The 21,180-nt window shown below is 44.0% G+C and overlaps 1 protein-coding gene and 1 long non-coding RNA gene across 4 annotated transcripts in view; one reads left to right on the forward strand and one right to left on the reverse strand.

The window, feature by feature from the left end:
* Positions 1-2,899: 2,899 nt before the first annotated feature.
* Positions 2,900-20,159, forward strand: LOC116814397 (uncharacterized). Its single transcript, XR_004371246.2, has 4 exons — positions 2,900-3,242; positions 12,233-12,306; positions 13,894-14,018; positions 16,547-20,159. It is a non-coding gene; the product is annotated as an uncharacterized LOC116814397 (long non-coding RNA).
* The window catches only part of SLC13A4 (solute carrier family 13 member 4), a 46,928-nt gene continuing 31,723 nt past the window's right edge, over positions 5,976-21,180 (reverse strand). For all 3 annotated transcript variants that reach the window (XM_032761854.2, XM_032761853.2, XM_058427052.1), the window contains 8 exons: positions 20,342-20,461; positions 19,111-19,212; positions 17,293-17,394; positions 16,524-16,621; positions 16,191-16,315; positions 10,502-10,663; positions 9,111-9,248; positions 5,976-6,685 (listed from right to left, as the gene is read on the reverse strand). In XM_032761854.2, the coding sequence (XP_032617745.1) occupies positions 6,548-6,685; positions 9,111-9,248; positions 10,502-10,663; positions 16,191-16,315; positions 16,524-16,621; positions 17,293-17,394; positions 19,111-19,212; positions 20,342-20,461 (985 nt within the window). In that variant the 3' untranslated portion in view covers positions 5,976-6,547. The remainder of the gene's footprint in view (positions 6,686-9,110; positions 9,249-10,501; positions 10,664-16,190; positions 16,316-16,523; positions 16,622-17,292; positions 17,395-19,110; positions 19,213-20,341; positions 20,462-21,180) is intronic.

The following is a 21,180-nucleotide window of genomic DNA, read 5'->3' on the forward strand; positions in this document are numbered from 1 at the left end:
ATTAGTTTGTAGTGATTGTCTTAAGAAAAAATATAGCCCAAATGTATAGTAAAATCAGCAGCTCAAGAAGAATTTCTGCTTCTCTTCGTAGTTGATGCTTTGTTTTTTCCTGCAGTCAGAAATTCCTTATATTTGTCAAATGTATAATCAGCTTGTATTGTTTTTAAATTTAAAAAAATTCGAATAATTAACTTTTGCCATGGGACAAGATACAAAAGTAATTTCATATAAAGGGCCTCTCCCACCCCCTGTTCTCTGACTCCTGGCTCCTGTTTGACAAGTTACTGTTACCACTTTGCCTTATACTTTTGAGAAAGAGTCTGTGCCTAAACAAACATGTGTAACACAAATAGTAACTATACATAGAGGTCTGGCCCTTGCCTTTTTTTTTTTCTTTTTATCTTTTTTAATGGAGATCATTCTATATCAGCATGTAAGTAGCAAGGAACCTCATTCTTTTTTTGGCTGCCTAAGATTTTTTTGAATAGATACAACGTAATTGATTTAATCTGCTACTGGTGAATGCTTAGGTTGTTCTTTTGCTATTACAGTGATAACCTCAATCCTAATGTTATTAAACATATCGATTCAGGGTATAGCTATAAGATAAAGTCCTAAAAGTATAATTTAGGCTAAATACAAATACTCATTTCGCTAGCTGTTTTGTTTCAGAGGACTTGTTGAGCAGCTTCACTAATAATGCCATTTTTGAAGACATGGCAGGTTCAGAATCAATAAACTGGAAGAATTGTTCAGAGCATCTTTTTTCAGACAGTGATGACATTGATTCTGTATGTGATAAAGTGATTCTGCTTCTCTTTTACAACTTGCATCTCTCCTATATGGAAGTAAGTTTTATTCCTGTCAATGTTGTCTTTGTGTGTGACAGATTAGGATTAAATTATGGTTTGACTTTTCCTAGCAGCGTGATCATGGGCAAGTGGCTTATTATTATTATTATTTTTTGAGACAGAGTCTCACTCTGCCGCCCAGGCTGGAGTGCAGTGGCACAGTCTTAGCTCACTGCAACCCCTGCCTCCGGTTCAAGTGATTCTCGTGCTGCAGCCTCCCAAGTGGCTGGCATCACCACCACACCTGGCTAATTTTTGTATTTTTAGTAACGGCAAGGTTTCACCATGTTGGCAAAGCTGGTCTCAAATTCCTGGCTTCAAGTGATCTGCCCACTTCAGCCTCCCAAAGTGTTGGGATTACAGGTGTGAGCCACTGCGCCCGGCTTTTTTAAACATTTAGATTCATTTAATAGGTAAATTGCGTGTCACGGGTTTGTAGCTTATTCTTTCAGAAACTCTTGCATTATCTGTAGACGTGGACGTAAATATCCACCTCATAGGGTTTTCATAAAAAATAATTGAGATAATGTATGTAATGTTGCACAGTGCTTTGCAGACTATCTAATAAATAGTAGCTATCAGTACAAACTTGTTGCTTTTTGGCTAGTTCTGCAGTCACTTTTGGAATCAGCTTATGAATCACACAAAAAATTTGTCATTATTCTGTAGTCACTGTTTTTGATACTGATGAAAATTTACAGTATCCACCTGGATCACCATCTGGCTCACAAGGTTTGATCTTGAATTGTTAGCACAATGAACTACAGCCTCAAAGGATGAAAGTTTACCTTGTGGGTATTAAAAATGCTAGAAGCTTAGAAAGCTGTTTCCAAAGAGGGATTCCTTGTTACCAACCATGATAGCATTGCTATGGTGTGTGTCGTCTCCCAGAGTGGCTGCTTTGGAATTGGAGGTCACTTAGCTATTAGAAGGATAGGTCTCTTTATATTATACCTTGTAAACAAGGCTCATTTGGACTTAGGGCTTCCCTTAGAGGTGACACTTAACCTTGCCAAGGGGATCATTTCTACCAGTGGGATCCATCTAGCAGATCAGTTCTTAAATTCAGCTTCATCATGTAAACGGCTGCACAGTGCAGGCTGACTTTGCATTCACGATTCAGATACCCTCTCCTAGTTTTATGTTCTTGGCAGCAGTGAAAAGGACCTCAGAGTTCTCAGGCAAGATGATCTTCACTGAGCTATATGTTGGAGGAACCCAGAACCATCATAGTTTTAGGGTGTAGTTGAAAATCCTTACTGTGAATGGGGTTTGTGGCACTGAAAGTTACCCCTTCCCTAGAAATTTTGTAGGAACCCTTGCCACACAGATCAATGGAGCAGTGGGAAGAAGCACCACAAGACAGGCCTTTTTTTTTCCTTTAAAAAATGTTTGAAAGCTCCTACTAATATGGTTAGGAAAACTTCTGCCGCATCTGACCATAAAATGAGAGTTGCTCAAAATACTCGTGCAGATTACTCTGACATGTGAAATACAAGACTTCTGGATTGATGCTGGAAACTTAATAAATACAGTGAACTTGAAAAGCTTATCCCTAAACTGTAATCCTCCCAAACAAAACAAAAACAAAGCAAGAAAAAAAGCCTTATTTAAAGTTGTCAGAAGAGGCTGAATTTTATGAAGTTACCAAAATTATGTCTTTAGACTTTTCTTTTGATTTGGTATTTTATGTATTTAAGCAGTTACCTGATTCTGACTTAAAGGAGCAATTTTATTTCTCTTTTTCTAACTCATTTACCCAATGAGTTTGTGTGACTATAGAGAAAAGTGGGCTGTGTGGTTTTTCTAGTTGTCTATACACGTTGCCTCATAGAGCATATGTACACATGTGTAATGTTTTCATTTCCACTAACCCATTCACTCCCTAGATACTATGCTGGTGTTTGTTTTTCTGCTGAGGTCTCCCACATTTTTAATGCCTTTTCTGAGTTATTCCTCCTGAAGGAACGTTATATACTGTACTGGAGCAAATGAGGCTTTTCTTAAACTTCCAGTCTTGGGTTTTGCATGTAGCATTTCCATTCCTTACAGATGAATGAGTTCTTTTTTCCCTATTGACTATTAGGGCTTTGCCTTGCGGAAAGGAATAGGGTGGTGAAGGGAAAATATTTTGAGATCTTGCCTGCTCTTAATAGGGAGTTTGTGACACTTAGATTTTCAATCGTTCAGTTTATACCTTTCCCAAATCTGGTTGCAGTGTATTTAGTCAAGCATTGAAGACCTAACATATGGCGTGTTTTGCAAGGCACAGGGAAAGAAAAACGAACTGAGAACAGTGAGACCTTGTGGAAGTTCCCAGGGTGGGACGTTGCAAACCCTGGGTCCTGGGCCTGCCTGAATCACAGCCTCAGTGGGAGGATCTTATGAAAGGTACAGTGCAGTTGCATCATCATACACAATTGTACAGGACTGGGACCAAAAAAGATGCCATGTAAATAGTGCATGCAATTGTGTTCAGTGTTTGTTCAGTGAGGACAGCCCCACTGAGCTACCTGTGTACTCAGGTGGTCTTGGTTCCCTTTGCGTTCTAATGGTTTGAGTTTCTTGCTGTACTGAGAGTGATTCTAGTGTTTAGAGACTTTTTCAAACATCACGGTCCCCAGATGTGAAGCCAACTACCTCATTTATTGTATAGATGAACAAACAGATTTGTTCTGATGTTGGAAGGAAAACTAGCTGCTTTTGATTTATTAAAAGATGGTATATGAGTGTCTGTGATATGTAAATGCTAATGTGAAAGATTGTATACCATGTACTTAATGTCTGACTTAGTGGAATTTCAAAGGCAACTTTGACTAAGCAAATTTGATAAAGAATTGACTTAAGAATAAGATGCAACTATACTTAGTGACTTTGGCTCACAATTTCATCATCCATAAAATATTAGAAGATAAAATTAAATTATATTTGCAAGAGACACAAGACTATTAAGGAGGGCTAGAAGTTATCCAATAGTGGAGTGATTTAGATGACAAAGAGTTATTAATCATATTTGCCATTTCCTGTCACTGGAATGGGTAACCTTGCTTGGCTTGAATCTCCAGATCTGGGAAAGAACAGTGCTGTGCTTGAGAGCAGTTTAGTAGACCAGACTCAAATAAACGCGCTTTCTAAATTGGCTAGTTGAATGCATTCACTACTCGGAGCACCTGGCAGCAGTTGCTGGCACAGCTTTCCCTTCAGGAGTGAGTCAGGTTCTCACATAGTTGAATACTGGCCAGTAATTCTAAGTCCACTTAATTCTAAATCAACTTTTCTTTCTCTTTTTACTTATACTCCCAGAATCTTACTGATTGCACCTTTGTCCTATTGTCTGACTTAGGGGCAAAGGATCTGTGTTCTGTGATGGTTCATAAATGTGATATTTGGCTGCTCTGATAATAAGAGTAACACCCTGACTCTTTTGAAAATTTAAAGCAAATGACTTTAGAGATGTTGGCTGGATCAAATCAGCTGTAGTGTACCTAACATTGGTATTTCATTTGGGCTTGTGAGGTCTTAACTATTATATTGGACAAATAATTTTGGTCTAACTCACAGGGCAGAAGCACTGATGTTCCCGTTAACCATGGTCAGTCACATTCTGCGGTTGGAGCACATGTTTGTGGTGGTTTCTTTTGCTCCGAAAGAAACTTTACAACTCATGGATGCTTGATCAATTAAGGGAGTGATTTTATAGATAAATTATTATGGGAAAACTGCACATGCTCTCAGTAGTAACTTAAAATCACTTAAAACAGTGCAGTAATTGTAGGGGACTACCTTTCTCCTAAGCAACTGATGGGAGAAATAAAAAATATGTAACACTAACAAACTAGAGGGATTGAGAGCTATCGCCAGTCACGTAGCAAGGATATCCGTCATGGAGAAAATGGCATGGTCTTCAGGAGGAGAAAGAAGCCTTGATTTCCAGACAGTTTTTTTCTCATGGGATACGTTTATTGAGCATTTACAGCTCACCACATTGTAGAAGTTGCTGGGGGATTTCAAGAGCCATAGACAGCTCTTCTCCCTCAAGGGGCTCATGTAGTGACGTGTAGGAAGTGACAGATGTGTTTGGACCTTTGGCTACTACCTAATACTTTGTTTTCTCAGGAACAAACTACTTATTAAATCCAGAAGCAAGCCAGTCTAATATAATAATAGTGCTGTAGTCTTAATTATAGTTTTGGTTTCCCTTATAAGACACGTAGGAAAGTTTTCCCTCCCTCCCAAAACTTAACCAAGGTGGTTAGTCACAGGTGGAGAGAGAGATGTTAATCGCAGTGTATCTTCTTTCTTGACTTCCCTTTCCTTTTGAGACAGAGCCTCTCTCTGTTGCCCAGGCTGGAGTGCAATGGTGCGATCTCAGCTCACTGCAACCTCTGCCTCCCGGGTTCAAGCGATTCTTCTGCCTTAGCCTCCTGAGTAGCTGGATAACAGGTGTGCCCCACCACGCCTGGCTAATTTTTGTATTTTTAGTAGAGTCAGGGTTTCACCATGTTGGTCAGGCTGGCCTCGAACTCCTGACCTCATGATCCGCTTGCCTCAGCCTCCCAAAGTGCTGGGATTATAGGCATGAGCCACCGCGCCTGGCCAACTTCCCTTTCCTTTGACTAATAGAACAACACCAGCCTCTTTCTGAAAGGGAGCACTATATCTTTATGGGAATTTGGTGCCAAGGTAAAGGGGAGCCATTGAGGAGAGATGCTTAAAAGGGAATGAAAGTAGTGATGAAAGAGTACTGATTGCAATGAAGAAGACCTACTACGAATGCCTTCTTGTGGAGAGAACTTAGGATAGAAGCACTTAAGAGAAAGGAGCTGACGGCTGAGCGTGGGGCTCACGCCTGTAATCCCAGCACTTTGGGAGGCTGAGGCAGGTGGATCACCTGAGGTCAGGAGTTGGAGACCAGCCTAGCCAACACGTTGAAACCCCATCTCTACTAAAAATACAAAAAACCAGCTGGGCGTCGTGGCACGTACCTGTAATCCCAGCTACTCAGGAGGTTAAGACAGTAGAATCGCTTGAACCTGGGAGTGGAGGTTGCAGTGAGCTGAGATCGTGTCACTGCCCTCCAGCCTGGGCAACAGAACGAGACTCCATCTCAAAAAAAAAAAAAAAAAAAAAAGACAGAAAGGAGCTGACATTAGGTTTCAAGTTCTGGGAGAGGTTTTCCACAAAAAAGATGTCACTGGTTTCACTCTGCCTTGGTAGGATTACTTGGGTATCTTTCCACTCCTAAGAAGGTATTAAGAATAACATAAAACCTAGTGAGTTTGCAAGGCTTAGCCTCTGAAGGGTGACTAAGACAGGCTTTCTTTTCCTGTCTTCAGAATGAATGGATTACAAAGACTAGATACAACTTTAGGTTTTCTTTGTCTTCTTTTTTTTAACTTAATTTTTATTTTCTTCTTCTTTTTCTGTGAGCCTATGGCTTGTATTGAAACTTTAGGTTTTCTTGAGCTGTGTGCTGAGGGTGGGAAGAAGACACTAACAGCGAAGCATGTGTTTGTGGTTGTTGGAGGATTCCTGCAGTTCACTCGAGGTGGCAGAATCTTCTGGTGGAGGGATGCCCTCTGGCGTGGGTCTGGGGTTGTGTGCTCCTGGTGGTCCTAGTGGTTGTCTTTGCCTGTGGTCCAGATTCTGCTGGGTACTGGCAGCTCCTGTGGTTGGGCCAGTTTGTACACTTGGCATTAGGCTTGATCAGTGATGTTGCTGACCCTCGCCCATGCTGGGTAAGTGTCCAGGTGGAAGAGGCTAACTCCCCAGGTGTTGATGGCCACCATTACTATCGCCAATCCAATAACGTTGACTCCCAGGCCAGCTTTCACCTGTAGGACACAAACCAGCACACCCTAGTCACTCTGACCAGCAGCAGCACAGATCCCCAAGTCTCCCTTCTGTTCCCACAGCCTATGCCTTGTGGCCCAGATTAGTTCCCAGTTGCTGCCTGGCGTGCTGTGGCATTGCCTTGTAGGGTGCACAGGACTGTGGAAGGACGGGAAAGGGACAATTAGAGTCGTCTCCACTTCATGCTTACAGCACTCTCACTAGGTTTCAAGTGGAAGCCTAGAAGGTATGTTAGTTACTTGGAACACCCACTCTGTGGAACGTGAAGAGGTGTTTCTGCAGCTCACTGATAGGGAAATGTGCTAAACAAAACTAACCAGATCTCTGTAAAGCAGAAACTTCTCAGAGCCCCTATGCGCTAATACAGGGAACTTGTAGGAGGGGCTATATTACATGAAGCCTTTGCTACTGTTACCTTTTTTTAAGGAACAGCTCGTGGAAATAGTGTACCTTGAGTTCACCTGGGGAAACAGTTCAGCTGCCTCTGCTCAGCTCTTCCTCAGGAAGGGGACACAGGCGTGCTAGCTGGAATGGGGCCTTTGCTTCTTTCCTCTGAGGGAATTACACCTCAGTGACTGACCCTTTTCACTTCTGCCTTGACACTGACACTCACAGGCTGAAGTGGGGGATGTGAGGGATGATGGGCTGGCAGAGCCAGATGGAAAAATGTGTCCTGTAAGGATAGCTGGCATCATCCCAAGGAGTAACCAGGTATATAGCGCGTAGCCAAGACAAGTCACTAGCTGGCATTAAGTTGGGAAAATTGCAAGGGGAAAGTGGATGCTGGGAAATTGTTTCAAGTAAATGGCTAGACATGTCCTCTCTCTCCTGCCGTCTGGTGGGGACCCCCTGGGCATTTTGGTATGGAGGACAACCCATGTTTCCCCACAGGTGAGAGGGCAGGTTCTAGCAGGGCTAAATTAAGGAGTGTTAGAGTTGAAAGGGACCCCTTGGAGCATCCAGCTGGAACCTCGTCATTTAGCAGATGAGGAAATTGAAGTCAAGGTGGTGCCCAAGCTGGGAATAGAACCAAAGACTGGCTCACTTCTTGTCAACCTAGTACCTTTGAAAATTACTGCTTCTGATCATTTGATTCCAGTGTAGAAAGCTAGGGGTCAGTGGTGGGGGCATACAGCAGAGGAAGCGGGAGACAGGAGAGCTGGGGTAGAGCTCAGCGTGAGCAGACTGAGGGTTACACAGTAAGATGGGAGGGGAGAGGGATGGCTGGGACACTCCATTCCAGGAAGTATCACGGATGACTTAGATGAGCAGTTCGAACAGTCGAAAGGACCTTAATAGGCTGGGCGCGGTGGCTCACACCTGTAATCCCAGCACTTCGGGAGGCCAAGGCAGGTGGATCACCTGAAGCCAGTAGTTCAAGACCAGCCTGACCAACATGGTGAAACCCCATCTTTACTAAAAACACAAGAATTAGCTGGGCATGGTGGTGCACACCTGTAGTCCAAGTTACTCTGGAGGCTGAGGCATGAGAATCCCTTGAACCCGGGAGGCAGAGGTTGCAGTGAGCTGAGATTGTACCACTGAACTCCAGCCTGGGTGAGAGTGAGATTCTGTCTCAAAAAAAAAAAAAAAAAAAAAAAAAAAAGGATAAAAAAGGACCTGAATATCTGCCACCAGCCTGAAACTTTTTCTTCCTTTCCTCTATTTGTTACTTTGCAGGGCTGCCGAGAACAAATTTGCCTCCCATGAAAAAAATTGTCAGACCATCAGTAATTTGTATCAGTGTTTTCCATCCTCTCCCCCACCCCCTCAGCCCTGGATATTAAGTATAGCAGCAGGTATATAGGTAGAGGAGTAGAAGGTAGATAGGCCCAACGCTAAAGTGAGCAGCAAAATATCTCAAAGCCATCTTTTGTGAGCCCAGCTGAAAATGAAAATGAATGGTGGATGCTTCATTTTCCATTGTTGCTTCAGGGGTTTCTTGCCTGGGCCGGGGTGAGGGGTGAGTTGAGCAGAGGAATCCTGTTTTCTTAAAATACCTTTCACCCTAGGTTCATACACTTTCTCATTCTCATCTTCTGTGAGTAAACCAGTAGCTTTCTCAATGAATGTCTCCACTGGCCTAATGAAGAAACGAAGGCAAAACTTGTTTGCACAGGCTCATGCCTTCTGGAACTGGGCCACAGCTTGTCTGTTCCAGCTTTCTCTACCTAGGTACCCACTTCATTCCAGGGAAGGGTTGGGGAGAACACATTCTTGCTATCCTTGGTGCTGATAGACCAACCAAAAACCTTTTTATAGGTGCTATTCTTGCTACCACACTGGGTTTAGTGTTGACAGGCCAGGGATACTGCTACAAAATAAGCTTTGAAAGAAGGCTGCAGAGCTGGTCATCCCTGTCCTCATGGCAGCTGGGCCTGGCAGGGAGAGGGCACCCCAACTCACCATATCTTTGATCTGGCAGTGCCCATAGCTGAAGACGATGGCATTAGGGGGATTGCCCACAGGCAGCATCACTGCAAAGGAGATGCACATGGTGACTGGGATCAGGGTGTAGAGGGGGTTAATGTGCAGCGTTTCAGACTAGAAGAGAGAATTCACAGAAACATTCACGAGATTAGGCTTGCATTTCCTGTGCTTAATGTCACGAGCATGCTTTAATGATGACTGGGTGCTGGCTAACCTTAGCAGGACACTATGTGGAGGGGTAGTTAGGTCTCTGCCCTCTGGGGCATGCAGTCCCTTGACAACCTGAATAGGCTGACGTTGCTCACTTGCTCCACATGGAAATATGGCTTTGAGTTATTCCCTAGAAGGGATGTTTGATTTTTTTGGTGTTATTCTAAGGAATTGGTTTCTAAACTTTATTCTTTAGCTGAGACTTCCTTTCCTTAAACTCAAATCTCATGAATAGGTTTTTTTGATTGAAGTGGGGATCCCTCAGTCTTAGGGTACAGAACTAAGGTGGGTTTTTTTCTAGGGAAGATAATTGTTTTATATGGGATTTGAATCCATGGTCCTGCTCTCAATGTTGCCAAGTTTTAACTGCACTCTCTTGCTCGCACAAGCAAGATGATGGAAGGGAGGAGAAGTTGGGGTCATCTGAGCAATGAGCAGAGAGTATGGTGCTGGGGTTAGAAAGAGCAGTAGGAGACTATGTTGCTGGGGTCGGGAGGGGCCTTCATTTCCTGGATTCTGCCTCCCAGAATGGGACAGATGAAGCATTGGGTCAGATGCGTCACCTTTCCGGCTGCTTGGCCAGGCTAAGATCTGGCCATTGCTCCCCTCCCTTATTCTATTCACAACAAATTGGTCTGAGGCTGTGGAGCAAAGCTGACCTTACTCCCAATCCTCAGAACTTCCCGGAGGACAGTGAAATTCAGTGGAGGCTGTGATGATTGTCTGAGTTGTGATCTCAGTCTTTGCAGCTGTGTGTGTTTTACCTCCATTTTCTGTGGCTACCTCTTTGGCCCTACTCAGGTTTTATCTCAGGAGAGAAAGTTTGATAATGATTGCAGGGAATTGAAATGATAGAGTTTGAAGATTATTTTGCATGTTCTTTGGTTTCCACTCAGGGCTGCCCCTAAACTAATCCTACTCTTTTGGACAAGGGTTTCTAGAACTCTTGCTATGATTTGTTAGTGTATCTTTTTATTTACTAGTTGCTATTTGAAAAACTTCATTTTTCAAAATAGGAATTGAACACCAATGAGTGAAGGCTGTGGGCAGTAACCAGAGGAGAGGGTACAGCTACTAGAAGCTGCCCTGAGCCAGGCCTGCCACTCCAGGCCCCTGGGACAGCCTGTCTGGATGTCTGGGAGCCCTGCACTACTCACCAGGCTGCACAGGATGGGCAGGAAGATGGTGATGGTTGCTGGGTTGCTCACAAACTCAGTGACAATGGACACGAGGATGCATGCCAGCAGGGTGACAGCCCACGGCGGGAGGCTGCTCAGGGACAACATCTGGTTCCCAATCCATGTAGAGAGGCCAGAGCTCTGTAGGAAGAGGTGTTACAGTAAGAAGAAAGGAGGAGAAGCACATCCCAGCTAGAGATCGTAGACTTCAGAAGGTCAGGGATGTTGGAAGGCTGGATGACCAGGGATCCTCTGATCTTTAGTCTGGCTGGAACCAGAGGTGTTCCTAATTTTTATGATTCGATCATTTTTGTAGTTCAGAAAACTGGTTTTTATGATTGCACAACATTGAGTGTTTGGGTTTCGTCATGGGATGTGGAGAGCCACCTACCCTAATTGCCATGATCCTTCTTAGGACTTTGCCATGACAACTTGTCAGAGGTTAGAGATCTTTGCTCCTCAACTTCAATCTCATTACCCTTTCTCTAGCCTCTGACATCCTTACCCTGTGCATTGATTCGACAATGCCCTTCACAAAGTGCCAAGTATAGCCCTTTATTCTGCTTTTGAAATCAGTTTATTTTGTTACCTAAAAAAGGGAAAAATTTATCAACATCTATAGATAGTATCCTTTCCTGTGTTTTTAGGGAGATGAACAGGCAGGGCTGAGCACTGGAGGTTTTACAGGAGTAATAAAATAGAGGGGGATAAAAGTCTATTTCCAGTTAGTGGAGAAGGTGCCTCCTAAGTGCCATGGAGGCTGGTCATTCAGCCCCAACCTGTTTTAGGTTCAAATCTCATCATGGCTGACATTAGTTCTACTCTCTGTCAGGAATTTTTTTTTAATTAAGAGGAGGGTCTTGCTCTATTGCCCAGGGTCCAGGATGAGTGCAGCGGCATGATCACAGCTCACTGCAGTCTCAACCTCCTGGGTTCAAGCAATCCTCCCACCTCAGCCTTCCAAGTAGCTGGGACCACAGGCACATACCATCACACCCTGTTCTTTTTATTTGTAGAGACAGAGTCTTTCCATGTTGCCCAGGCCTGTTTGAGACAGGCCTCAATCGCTCAAGCGATTCTCCCACGTTGGTCTCCCAAAGTGCTGGGATTATAGGTGTGAGCCACCGCACCTGGCCTGCCAGTGCTTTTTGAAGACACAGATATGAAGGCATATTGACCATCCTGAATTTATTCCACTAGCAGCAGTTACACACATCCACTTAAATAAATGAACATTCTGGCTGGGTGAGGTAGCTCACACCTGTAATCCCAGCACTTTAGGAGGCTGAGAAAGGTGGATCACTTGAAGTCAGGAGTTTGAGACCAGCCTGGCCAACGTGGTGAAACCCTACCTTTACTAAAAATACAAAAATTAGCCAGGTGTGGTGGCATGCGCCTGTAATCCCAGCTATTCAGGAGGCGGAGGCAGGAGAATTGCTTGAACCCGGGAGGCAGAGGTTGCAGTGAGCCAAGATTGTGCCATTGTACTCCAGCCTGGGTGACAGAGTGAGACCCTGTCTCAAAAAAATAAAAAAATAAATAAATATTCCCACTTGGAATGATTCATTTGGTTGGAAGACGTTCACCTGCAAACAGGGAGGGCTACCTCCCTCTCCTAAAAAATGAAAGGTATCATTGAGTTTTGTATTAAAAACTCCAGGTTGCCATATGCATCCTGCCTCCCTTCCTCTCTCTCTTCTGTGGTGACAGGCTCTGCCTTTTCCCATGGTACCCCAGAAACTGCGAATGCAATGACAATATGGAGAGCAGGGGCAGAAAGCAAGGTGAGACATTTATGATTCCTCAAGCCCTTAAGTCCTGCTACGCATGTTTTACTATTAAAGACTGCCTTCCCTACACTGCCAGCATGTTACTTTTTCTCCTCTCTTCCAAATTCATCAAAAGCTCATTTCATCTCTAGAGTACCCTGGCCACCTCCTGGCAAGCTCATAGACAACTGAGGACCAAAGGCCTTCAGAATTCTCTTTGTTGTAGCCACTTCACCTTGTAGAACTTTTCTTCCTTTTTTTCCTCTCAACTCACTGAGAGCTTACAAACCCAGTATGTGCAGACTGCATCAATTAATGCTTGTTTCAGAGCCCCAAGGCCTCCAGGAACTCTGTAATTGTTCCCTCTGGTAACACATTAAACCTCGCTCATTGGACAGAGGCAGGGGAGGAACAGCAGTTAGTTGAATGGAAATGGTACATTATATGAAGAGATGGAGTTTTACTTAACATGTTATCCAAATAGTACTGGTAAGTAAAGTGAAATAATTTTTTTTCTTTTTGCGACAGAGTTGGGCTCTGTCACCCAAGCTGGAGTGCAGTGGCACCATCTCAGCTCACTGCAACCTCCGCCTCCCAGGTCCAAGTGATTCTCATGCCTCAGCCTCTCGGGTAGCTAGGATTACAGGCATGCACCACCATCCCTGGCTAAATTTTTTTTTTTTTTTGAGAGGAAGTCTCACTCTGTTGCCCAGGCTGGAGTGCAGTGGTGTGATCTCGGCTCACCACAACCTCTGCCTCCCAGGTTCAAGCAATTCTCTGGCCTCAGCCTCCCAAGTAGCTGGGATTACAGGCGCCTGCCACCACACCCGGCTAATTTTTGTATTTTTAGTAGAGATGAGGTTTCACCATGCTGGCCAGGCTGGTCTCAAACTCCTGATCTCAGGTGATCCACCCACCTTGGCCTCCCCAAGTGCTGGGATTACAGGCATGATCCACTGTGCCCAGTCCCTGGAGTTTTGCTTTTGTCACCCAGGCTGGAGTGCAGTGGCGCGATCTCCGCTCACTGCAACCTCCTCCTCCTGGGTTCAAGTGATTCTCCTGCCTCAGCTTCCCAAGTAGCTGGGATTACAAGTGTCCGCCACCACGCCTAGCTAATTTTTGTATTTTTAGTAGAGACAGCATTTCACCATGTTGGCCAGGCTGGCCTCAAACTCCTGGCCTCAAATGATCCTCCTGCCTCAGCCTCCTTAAGTGCTGGGATTACAGGCGTGAGTCACCATGCCCAGCCTAGTAAAGTGAAATAATTTATTGGCAATTATTTTTCCAGCAGAACTATTTTATACTATGATTTGAAATAAATTAGACTTCAAAGTTAGACAAAAACACAATCAAAGGAAGTCTTAATTCTTTAAACTTTTGGTATGAAAACATTTCACAATGGATTTTCTTCACTAATGTCAAAACTGAAATTATTTCAAACTCTGTAGGAATCACATATATGCTACCTAAATTATTATTAGAATTAGTAGAGGCAGTAGGCTTTACAGAAATAACTGTACTATCTCTAATGTGTGCACAATTTTGTTTTTGTTGGTTTTTTTGTTTTTTTGTTTTTGTTTTTGTTTTTTGTTTTGGTGGCAGGGGATAGGGTCTTCCTCTGTCTCCCAGGCTGGAGTGCAATGGTGGGATCTTGGCTCACTGCAGCTTTGAATTCCTGGGCTCAAGCAATCCTCTTACCTCAACTTCCTGAGTCGCTGGGACTACAGGTATGCACCACCACACTGGGCTAATTTTTGTTTTTGTAGAGATAGGATCTTACTATGTTGCCTAAGCTAGTCTCAAACTCCTGGACTCAAGCAATCCTCCCGCCATGGCCTCCCAAAGTGCTGGGATTACAGACTTAAGCCACTGTGCCCAGCCCAATTTTGGTTAAAAAAAAAATAAAATCTTGCCAGGCCAATCTTGTCAGAGGCCAAAACTAACAACTGAAATTCAATAAAGATAAATATAAATATCCCCAACTTGGAATGAGAAATATTGATAGCATATATATAGGATGGGTTGAAGGTCCAGCAATGATGAACAGTTAAAAGAATGAAGGGTTCGAATTGACTGCAGTTTTAATATAATTGTTGTCATGAGTGCCAAGGATGCTTTATGAAAGCTTCCATAAAAATGCAGGGTGCTGCTTGAATCAGAGGTGAGAGATGGGGCTTGGGTAATATAACTACTCTACTTGGCAGTAGACTGACCACCTCGTGGACCATGTTTGAATAAGGCCAAGTGTAGTGAGTCCTGAGGAGAGAGACCAGATGGTATGGGTCACTACTTCTTGATTTTTTTCATGTTAATAATTATTAGCTAGGAGCAGGTCCCAGAGAACAGAGCTGGAGCCAACAGTGGACAGACAACATGCAGAAGACCTGAGCTGGAAATAAGGAACAATTATTCTCATTCCCTGCACAGGGAGTACCTTGTCAGTGGAAGTGTCCAAGCCAGAGGTGCCATGGAGGGGAATCTCACCATTGACAGGAGATAGGACTTATTGTTTTCTAAGGTTCTCCTTAGTGTAGTATTCTGGGACCTTATTATTAATAATGCAGATAGTATTTTGGGCCATCAAAAGTGAACCAAGCCGGGCGCAGTGCCTCGTGCCTGCAATCCCAGTACTTTGGGAGGTCAAGGTGGGTGGATCACTTGAGGCCAGGAGTTCGAGACCAGCCTGGCCAACATGGTGAAACTCCATCTTTACTAAAAATACAAAAATTAAGCTGGGTGTGGCGGCATGTGTTGTGATCCCAGCTACTCGGGAGGCTGAGGCATGAGAATTGCTTAAACCTGGGAGGCAGGGGTTGCAGTGAGCTGAGATGGCGCCATTGCACTCCAGCCTAGGTGACAGAGTGAGACTCTGTCTCAAAAAAAAAAAAAAAAAACCAAGTTTAGCATGGGATAATGCATGTAGACAAGGTGCAGAGAGAAATAGTCTGAACCTTAACCTAATTCATTCTTAAGATTGTTTTCTATTTTATGGAGGGCCAACACTTTAGGAAATTCAACCATCCCCTCACATCCCCACCTCACTTAAAAGATCTCATCCAAAATCCTCCCAATCAGAAAATCAAGAAGCATTTACATCAGCTTTAGCCTAGATTTTCCAAAGGGGCTCAGTCTATGTATTGTGGACAGACAGTTCACCATGTGTCACTTGGAGCACCTCTGGTCCCTTACAGAGATCTCCTATTACCACTCCTATTACCTATTACCTATGTCTATCTCCTGTTACCATCTCCTATTGCCACTGTCAAATCCCAGAAGGAGATGGCTACAAACTCTAATAAACCTTTTGCTTGTAGCAGCATGGGCCCCATAGATGAACTATCAATGCCCACGTGTCATGACTGTGTGGCACAGCTGATCTGTTCCTCTGTTCCTAGTAGTGCTAACTGAGAAGCTTAGGGCAGGCGAGGACATCCATCCTGCTCTATTGCTTCCATTCCCAGGGACTCTGTGAACATTCTCAGCTGCTTTGAGTCTTTCCTCCCATGCCCATAATGACTCATTAGGTAAAGATGCTGGAAAAGTATTTGACCCATAAGAACAGAATTCAAGCCGGGTGCAGTGGCTCATGCCTGTCATCCCAGCGTTTTGGGAGGCCGAGGCGGGTGGATCACTTGAGGTCAGGAGTTCGAGACCAGCCTGGCCAACATGGTGAAACCCTGTCTTTACTAAAAATACAAAAATTAGCTGGCATCATGGTACACGCCTGTAGTCCTAGCTACTTGGGAGACTGAGGCAGGAGAATTGCTTGAACCCAGGAGGCAGAGGTTGCAGTGAGCTCAGATTGTGCCACTGCACTCCAGCCTGGGCGACAGAGCAAGACTCTGTCCCCCCCACAAAAAAAAAAAAACAAACCCAAAGAAACAGAATTCAAGAATTACCTTGCTACCAGAAGCCAGAGCATAGCCTCCCCCAACCAGAATGACAATCTCCCAGGGCATGGTCTTCTGGAAGTCCTTCCACGTGATGATGGGCTCGGTCCCCAGTGAGTGCTCCTGGTTCTCTCCTGGATTAGAGAGAGATGTAAAGCCAGATAAACCCTGATCGGCGTGATTTGTGGAGATAGGAGCCTAATTGGTGAAGTGGATGATTTGGGATACGGCTATTTGGGGGGGGTGGGAATCTGAAGGACCTTGGTAAATCTCTTTGGGAGTATTAGTCTGATTTGGGTATTCTTCAACTAGAGCTACCCGCAATTTCTTCCCTTCTCTCACCATCATTCTTTTTCCCAAAGCAGGGCTTCTTCGCTGGAATGAGGAAGAGGAGGAAGCCAAGGAAGACAGAGACTGTGGCATCAGTGCGGTAGCCTTTCCTAGTAAAGAGACAAGCATAGCTGAGGAGAAGGGTCAGGAATTTTCAGGAGTAACATGATGTCTCGGAGCAGTCTGTCTGAACACAGTGCCTCTTTTTAGGACTTATCTAGAGGTGACATTAACCTTACTTCTTGCCAGTTGCTGCCACGCTATCCACTTTGGATTTAATGGGCAATGGTGAATGTCTGGAGGCAGGGCCTGGCTAGAGTAGATGTCTTAGTGTGAATTTGTGAGCCGGTTAATTGGGGCAAGTCCTAGATGGAGTGATCAGGAGTGGAGTTGGTTAGATAAAAGAGAATAGAAGAGGATGAGACTTCTTTCCTATGAAGGCCACACCTCCATGTGCCTCCCTTCTCAAGTGAGAAGTTGATTTCTTCTTTACAGTTGGTACTTTATAGATGTTTCCTCCTTTAACTTTCATAACCACCTATGAGGTAACCAAGGTTCCAAGAGCTTATGTAATGAGACTACATGCAGCACTGGATCCCAACCCCAGACCGGGACTTCAAAGAGTGTTTTTCCTTCCTGATTTCACACTGCAGCCTCCCTAAAAAGAGTCCCGGGGAATGAAATCTTCCTGGCTTCGTATCTGCCCCTGAGAGTCTATGAGGTCTTGCCTGAAGAATTGGGGTGAGGGGGTTGTTCTTAAGGAGGAAATGATATCACTTACTTTTCAAAGAAAGAATCCCAGCCAGGGACAAAGCCAGGCTCCCGGGTAAACCACAGTACGGTCATCAGGATGAAGAAAAATCCAGTTACCATTTCAGGGTAGCTATAAAATAAAACAGAAAGACCCACTCAGGAACTGAGAAATTTCTCCTAGCTTTTTCACTTTGCTTCTGGAAGCTTCTGTATTTAGAGTTTCAATACCCTAGACATAAAACACACTCACTGCCTAACCACTATGAATGGCTGACAGTGAGATGAGGAGAAGACTGAGTGGCCCCAGAAAATATGACATTAACCATGTTCCTGGAGAAACTTCGGTAGAAAGGGCAAGAGAACACAGCACTGTACATTTGTAAAATAATTTCAAATACAGCCTACAAGGAGAGTGCAGTGAAATAGGCAGCCCCAAACACTGTGCTGGTGGGAGGAGGAATTGCTACAACGTTTTTGAGGCCATTTGATGATCCACATCAGAAGCCTTAAAGTTGGTCATTCCCTGGCCGGGTGTGGTGGCCCACGCCCGTAATCCCAGCACTTTGGGAGGCCGAGGTGGGCGGATCACGAGGTCAGGAGATGGAGACCATCCTGGCTAACACAGTGAAACCCCATCTCTACTAAAAATTCAAAAAATTAGCTGGGCATGGTGGCACGTGCCTGTAGTCCCAGTTACTTAGGAGGCTGAGGCAGGAGAATCACTTGAACCCAGGAGGTGGAGGTTGCAGTGAGCCAAGATTATGCCACTGCACTCTAGACTGGGCAACAGGGCGAGACTCCATCCCCCCTCCAAAAAAAAAAAAAAAAGTTGGTCATTCCCATCATCTAACCAGAAATGCATACTGAGACATTAATTACCTATTAAAAAATGGAAGCATCCTCTATATCCAATGATATTTCATGACACTGAATACATTTTGATACAACTCTATGTTAAAATGAGATGCATCCACTGATAATTCCATTTCCACAGCAGAGTTAAGGATGTAGAACATACTGTACTGAGAGTACAATGTTGGCTTGGGAAAGGCAAGGTATACAACAGTTTCAGTGTGGACTGAATTTTACCAAAAATACATAAGAGTTTTGCACAAGAAAGCATGGAAAGAAGTATTAACATTTGTTAACATGGGGTGCTAAGAATCCAGTCAATTTTAATTTTTTTCTTGTACTGTCTTGTATTTTTGAAATGTTCTATAATGAACATGTATTCCTTTTATAACTTAAAACTGTAAATAAGACAGTGTCTACCTGGATTGTTTTATGCAAAGTTGTATGTGCCAGTTGCTATAAAAGGAGAAATAGCACTAAATAGGAAGCTAGGTCCCCGTGGAAAAGCTGATGGAAGTGGCTGAGGATTGGTTCGTGATTTCTTGGACGCTCTCTCTCCAAGTCTGTCTTTGATACTGCCTTATACCCTAAATATAGCACAGAGTCTCCCATCTCCCTGGGAGTGATAACTGGACCACTGTGGTGGTGCGTCTGAGCAATGAGAGGTGGCCTGGCTTTGGAAGGAATTCACATTTTCCAAGAGGGTGGCTGTGCTGTCTTTCCCTTCTTCTGCCTCTGTCTGCCCCATGGTCAGCACTCCACCCCATGCCATGGTTATACCTTAGACTCCGAATAGAGCAAAGGGGAAGGGTGGCCACCTGAAATCTGGGCCAGCTTGGCTTTGGCGTTAAATAGCATCTTCTAAAGGCCTGATTCAGAGTTGTGGAAAATTCTCCCAGTGTCAGGGATTGTCAAGAACAAGGCTGCTCCTGTGCTCACTTTACCTGCTGTGTTTCTGCTGGAGGAGGAGAGAAGAGGAATGGCTGATTTTTACCTAATGTCTCCCAGCTTTTCATATTCTTCTTGGATCCTCTTCTCTGACAACTGTTCCCTTTTGGTCTTCTTCTTCTTGCTCAGAGAGCAGGTCTCTTTAAAACTGAGAAGGGAGAATGAGCAAATGATTAAAGAAAACACACTTCTGAGGCCCAGAGATCAAATATTAGGTAAATACTAAACCACTTGCCTGCTGTGGTCACTTTTCTCCTCTTTCACATGCTCTATCCCTCTATCCGCCACCTATTCATATGGCTTTTATCTGCCACATTATCCGGCCTCTCATCAACCTTCTCCCGTAGCCTACTGGGGATATCCATCTGGGTCTGTCTCTGGTATACTGGTGTGAAGTGATGTCTCAGGGACTTGTGCAAGTGTATTCATGTGGGGTCATTTCTACCTACTTGTCTTTTACGTAAGTAAAATAATCAGTGTAATGTGGTATATGTGTCTAGATGTATAAACTAAAACTTTTATTCCGCTATGTGTCTAGATGTATAACTAACATTTTTACTCCAGAGAAGCTTTGTCTCTAGCCAAACAAACACACAAACATCTGCATATATGGAACACACAGTGTTAGTTTTATATTAGCAATACTGGCGTTAAGAAGTGTATAGTTATCATTGGTTTGACAACAGTCTGAGTAAAAAGAAAAGTCAGAGAACATTTCTTGACCAATGGGAGCATTGGGTTATGTGGACTAATAGCAAAACATTATATTATCTTCCCTTATGTGTTTGAAACTGATGAAATTTGGAGTAGACTGACTTGTTATTTTGAGGCATATGAGCATATTTTATTCAGGCTACTAAGTATAAATCACCCATGCCTATAAAGTTTAACCTAATGCAAATTCTACTTGGAGTCATATTTTTTATTTCCTATTTCTTGGAGTAATTGGAAGTGCTCTATATGCTTTGAGAGCAATAAAACGACATTAAATACTCTTCACGTCAGACTTTGTATAAACTGGACAGGCTCTCTAACCATTTAATTGGAATTAAGAACGTTTCATTGTAGAGCTGAGAGTGAAGTGCAGAGTTCACAAATGTTTAGAATGTCTAGAAGAGACAGCGCCTGACTCTCAGACCAGACCACTGCATTCTCCTTGGGCATCCTCTGTGGTTACTTGGCAGTCACCCTTGCACAGAGCCATCCAGGGCCCATGCCATGGCCTTTGGATCAACAGGGGGGCCTCAGTGCTTTGCCGAAAGGGCCCTGGGACTCACTTGCAGCCCAGGAACAGCCAGTGCATCCAGAACCAGCTGACCACCAGCATGATGAGGGATATGGGGAAGCTGAAGAGGAACCAGGTGCCAAAGTTCACCACCTCTGCGGCTGGATACTGGCTGGAGGGTAAAGAACCAGGTCAGCAATTAGAAAAGGAAGGGTTTCCTTATGGTATTTTGGGGTAGTATGCCAAATGCTCCCTAAAACATATAGCTGGGCTAAGTGGGGAGATAATGATAACGATATGGTAAAACATTGTCTAGGACTCATTTAGTTGACAGTTGCAATTGTACAGAGCCCAGACAAGAATCATGAAACTAGCTAACAAAAGGAATCAAAGCAACTAAAATTAATATCATTAAAGTGTATATACTTTGCACTCAAGAGAATGACTCAGGACGTATTTGCCCTTAAAGATTCTGCTAAGTTTATTCATCTTGTTTTCAAGGCCAACAGAAAATGGAGCAGCTTGGTATACTTTGTTTCTAAAATCACCAAAGGAATGTAAGTTTTGATTGGGGGACAATTCTGGAGAATCTGGAGCTCTAGGGCTTAATGAAGTTTTTAGATATTAACAGTGCCCATAAGAGAACCAGGACTTGGAGTCTCCACATCTTTATCAACATCCACTGGTCTCAGGGTAGAGGGGATTTGTATGAGGAACTGCTCATTCATCAGCAGGCAGAGCTGTGGCCTCCCAGCCCAAGTGCTGTTTCCTGGGGAGCCTGGATGGACCACGCGAGAGCTGTGGCTTTTGCCTAGGCAAGGCTCAAGCCTAAATGACCTATGCTGTGTTTTCCTTGGGTCTCTGTTTTTGGGGCTGGGCATAAAACTCCTC

This window comes from Hylobates moloch, unplaced genomic scaffold (assembly GCF_009828535.3).
Source record: "Hylobates moloch isolate HMO894 unplaced genomic scaffold, HMol_V3 SCAFFOLD_1, whole genome shotgun sequence".
In the NCBI taxonomy this organism is placed as follows: Eukaryota; Metazoa; Chordata; class Mammalia; order Primates; family Hylobatidae; genus Hylobates; species Hylobates moloch.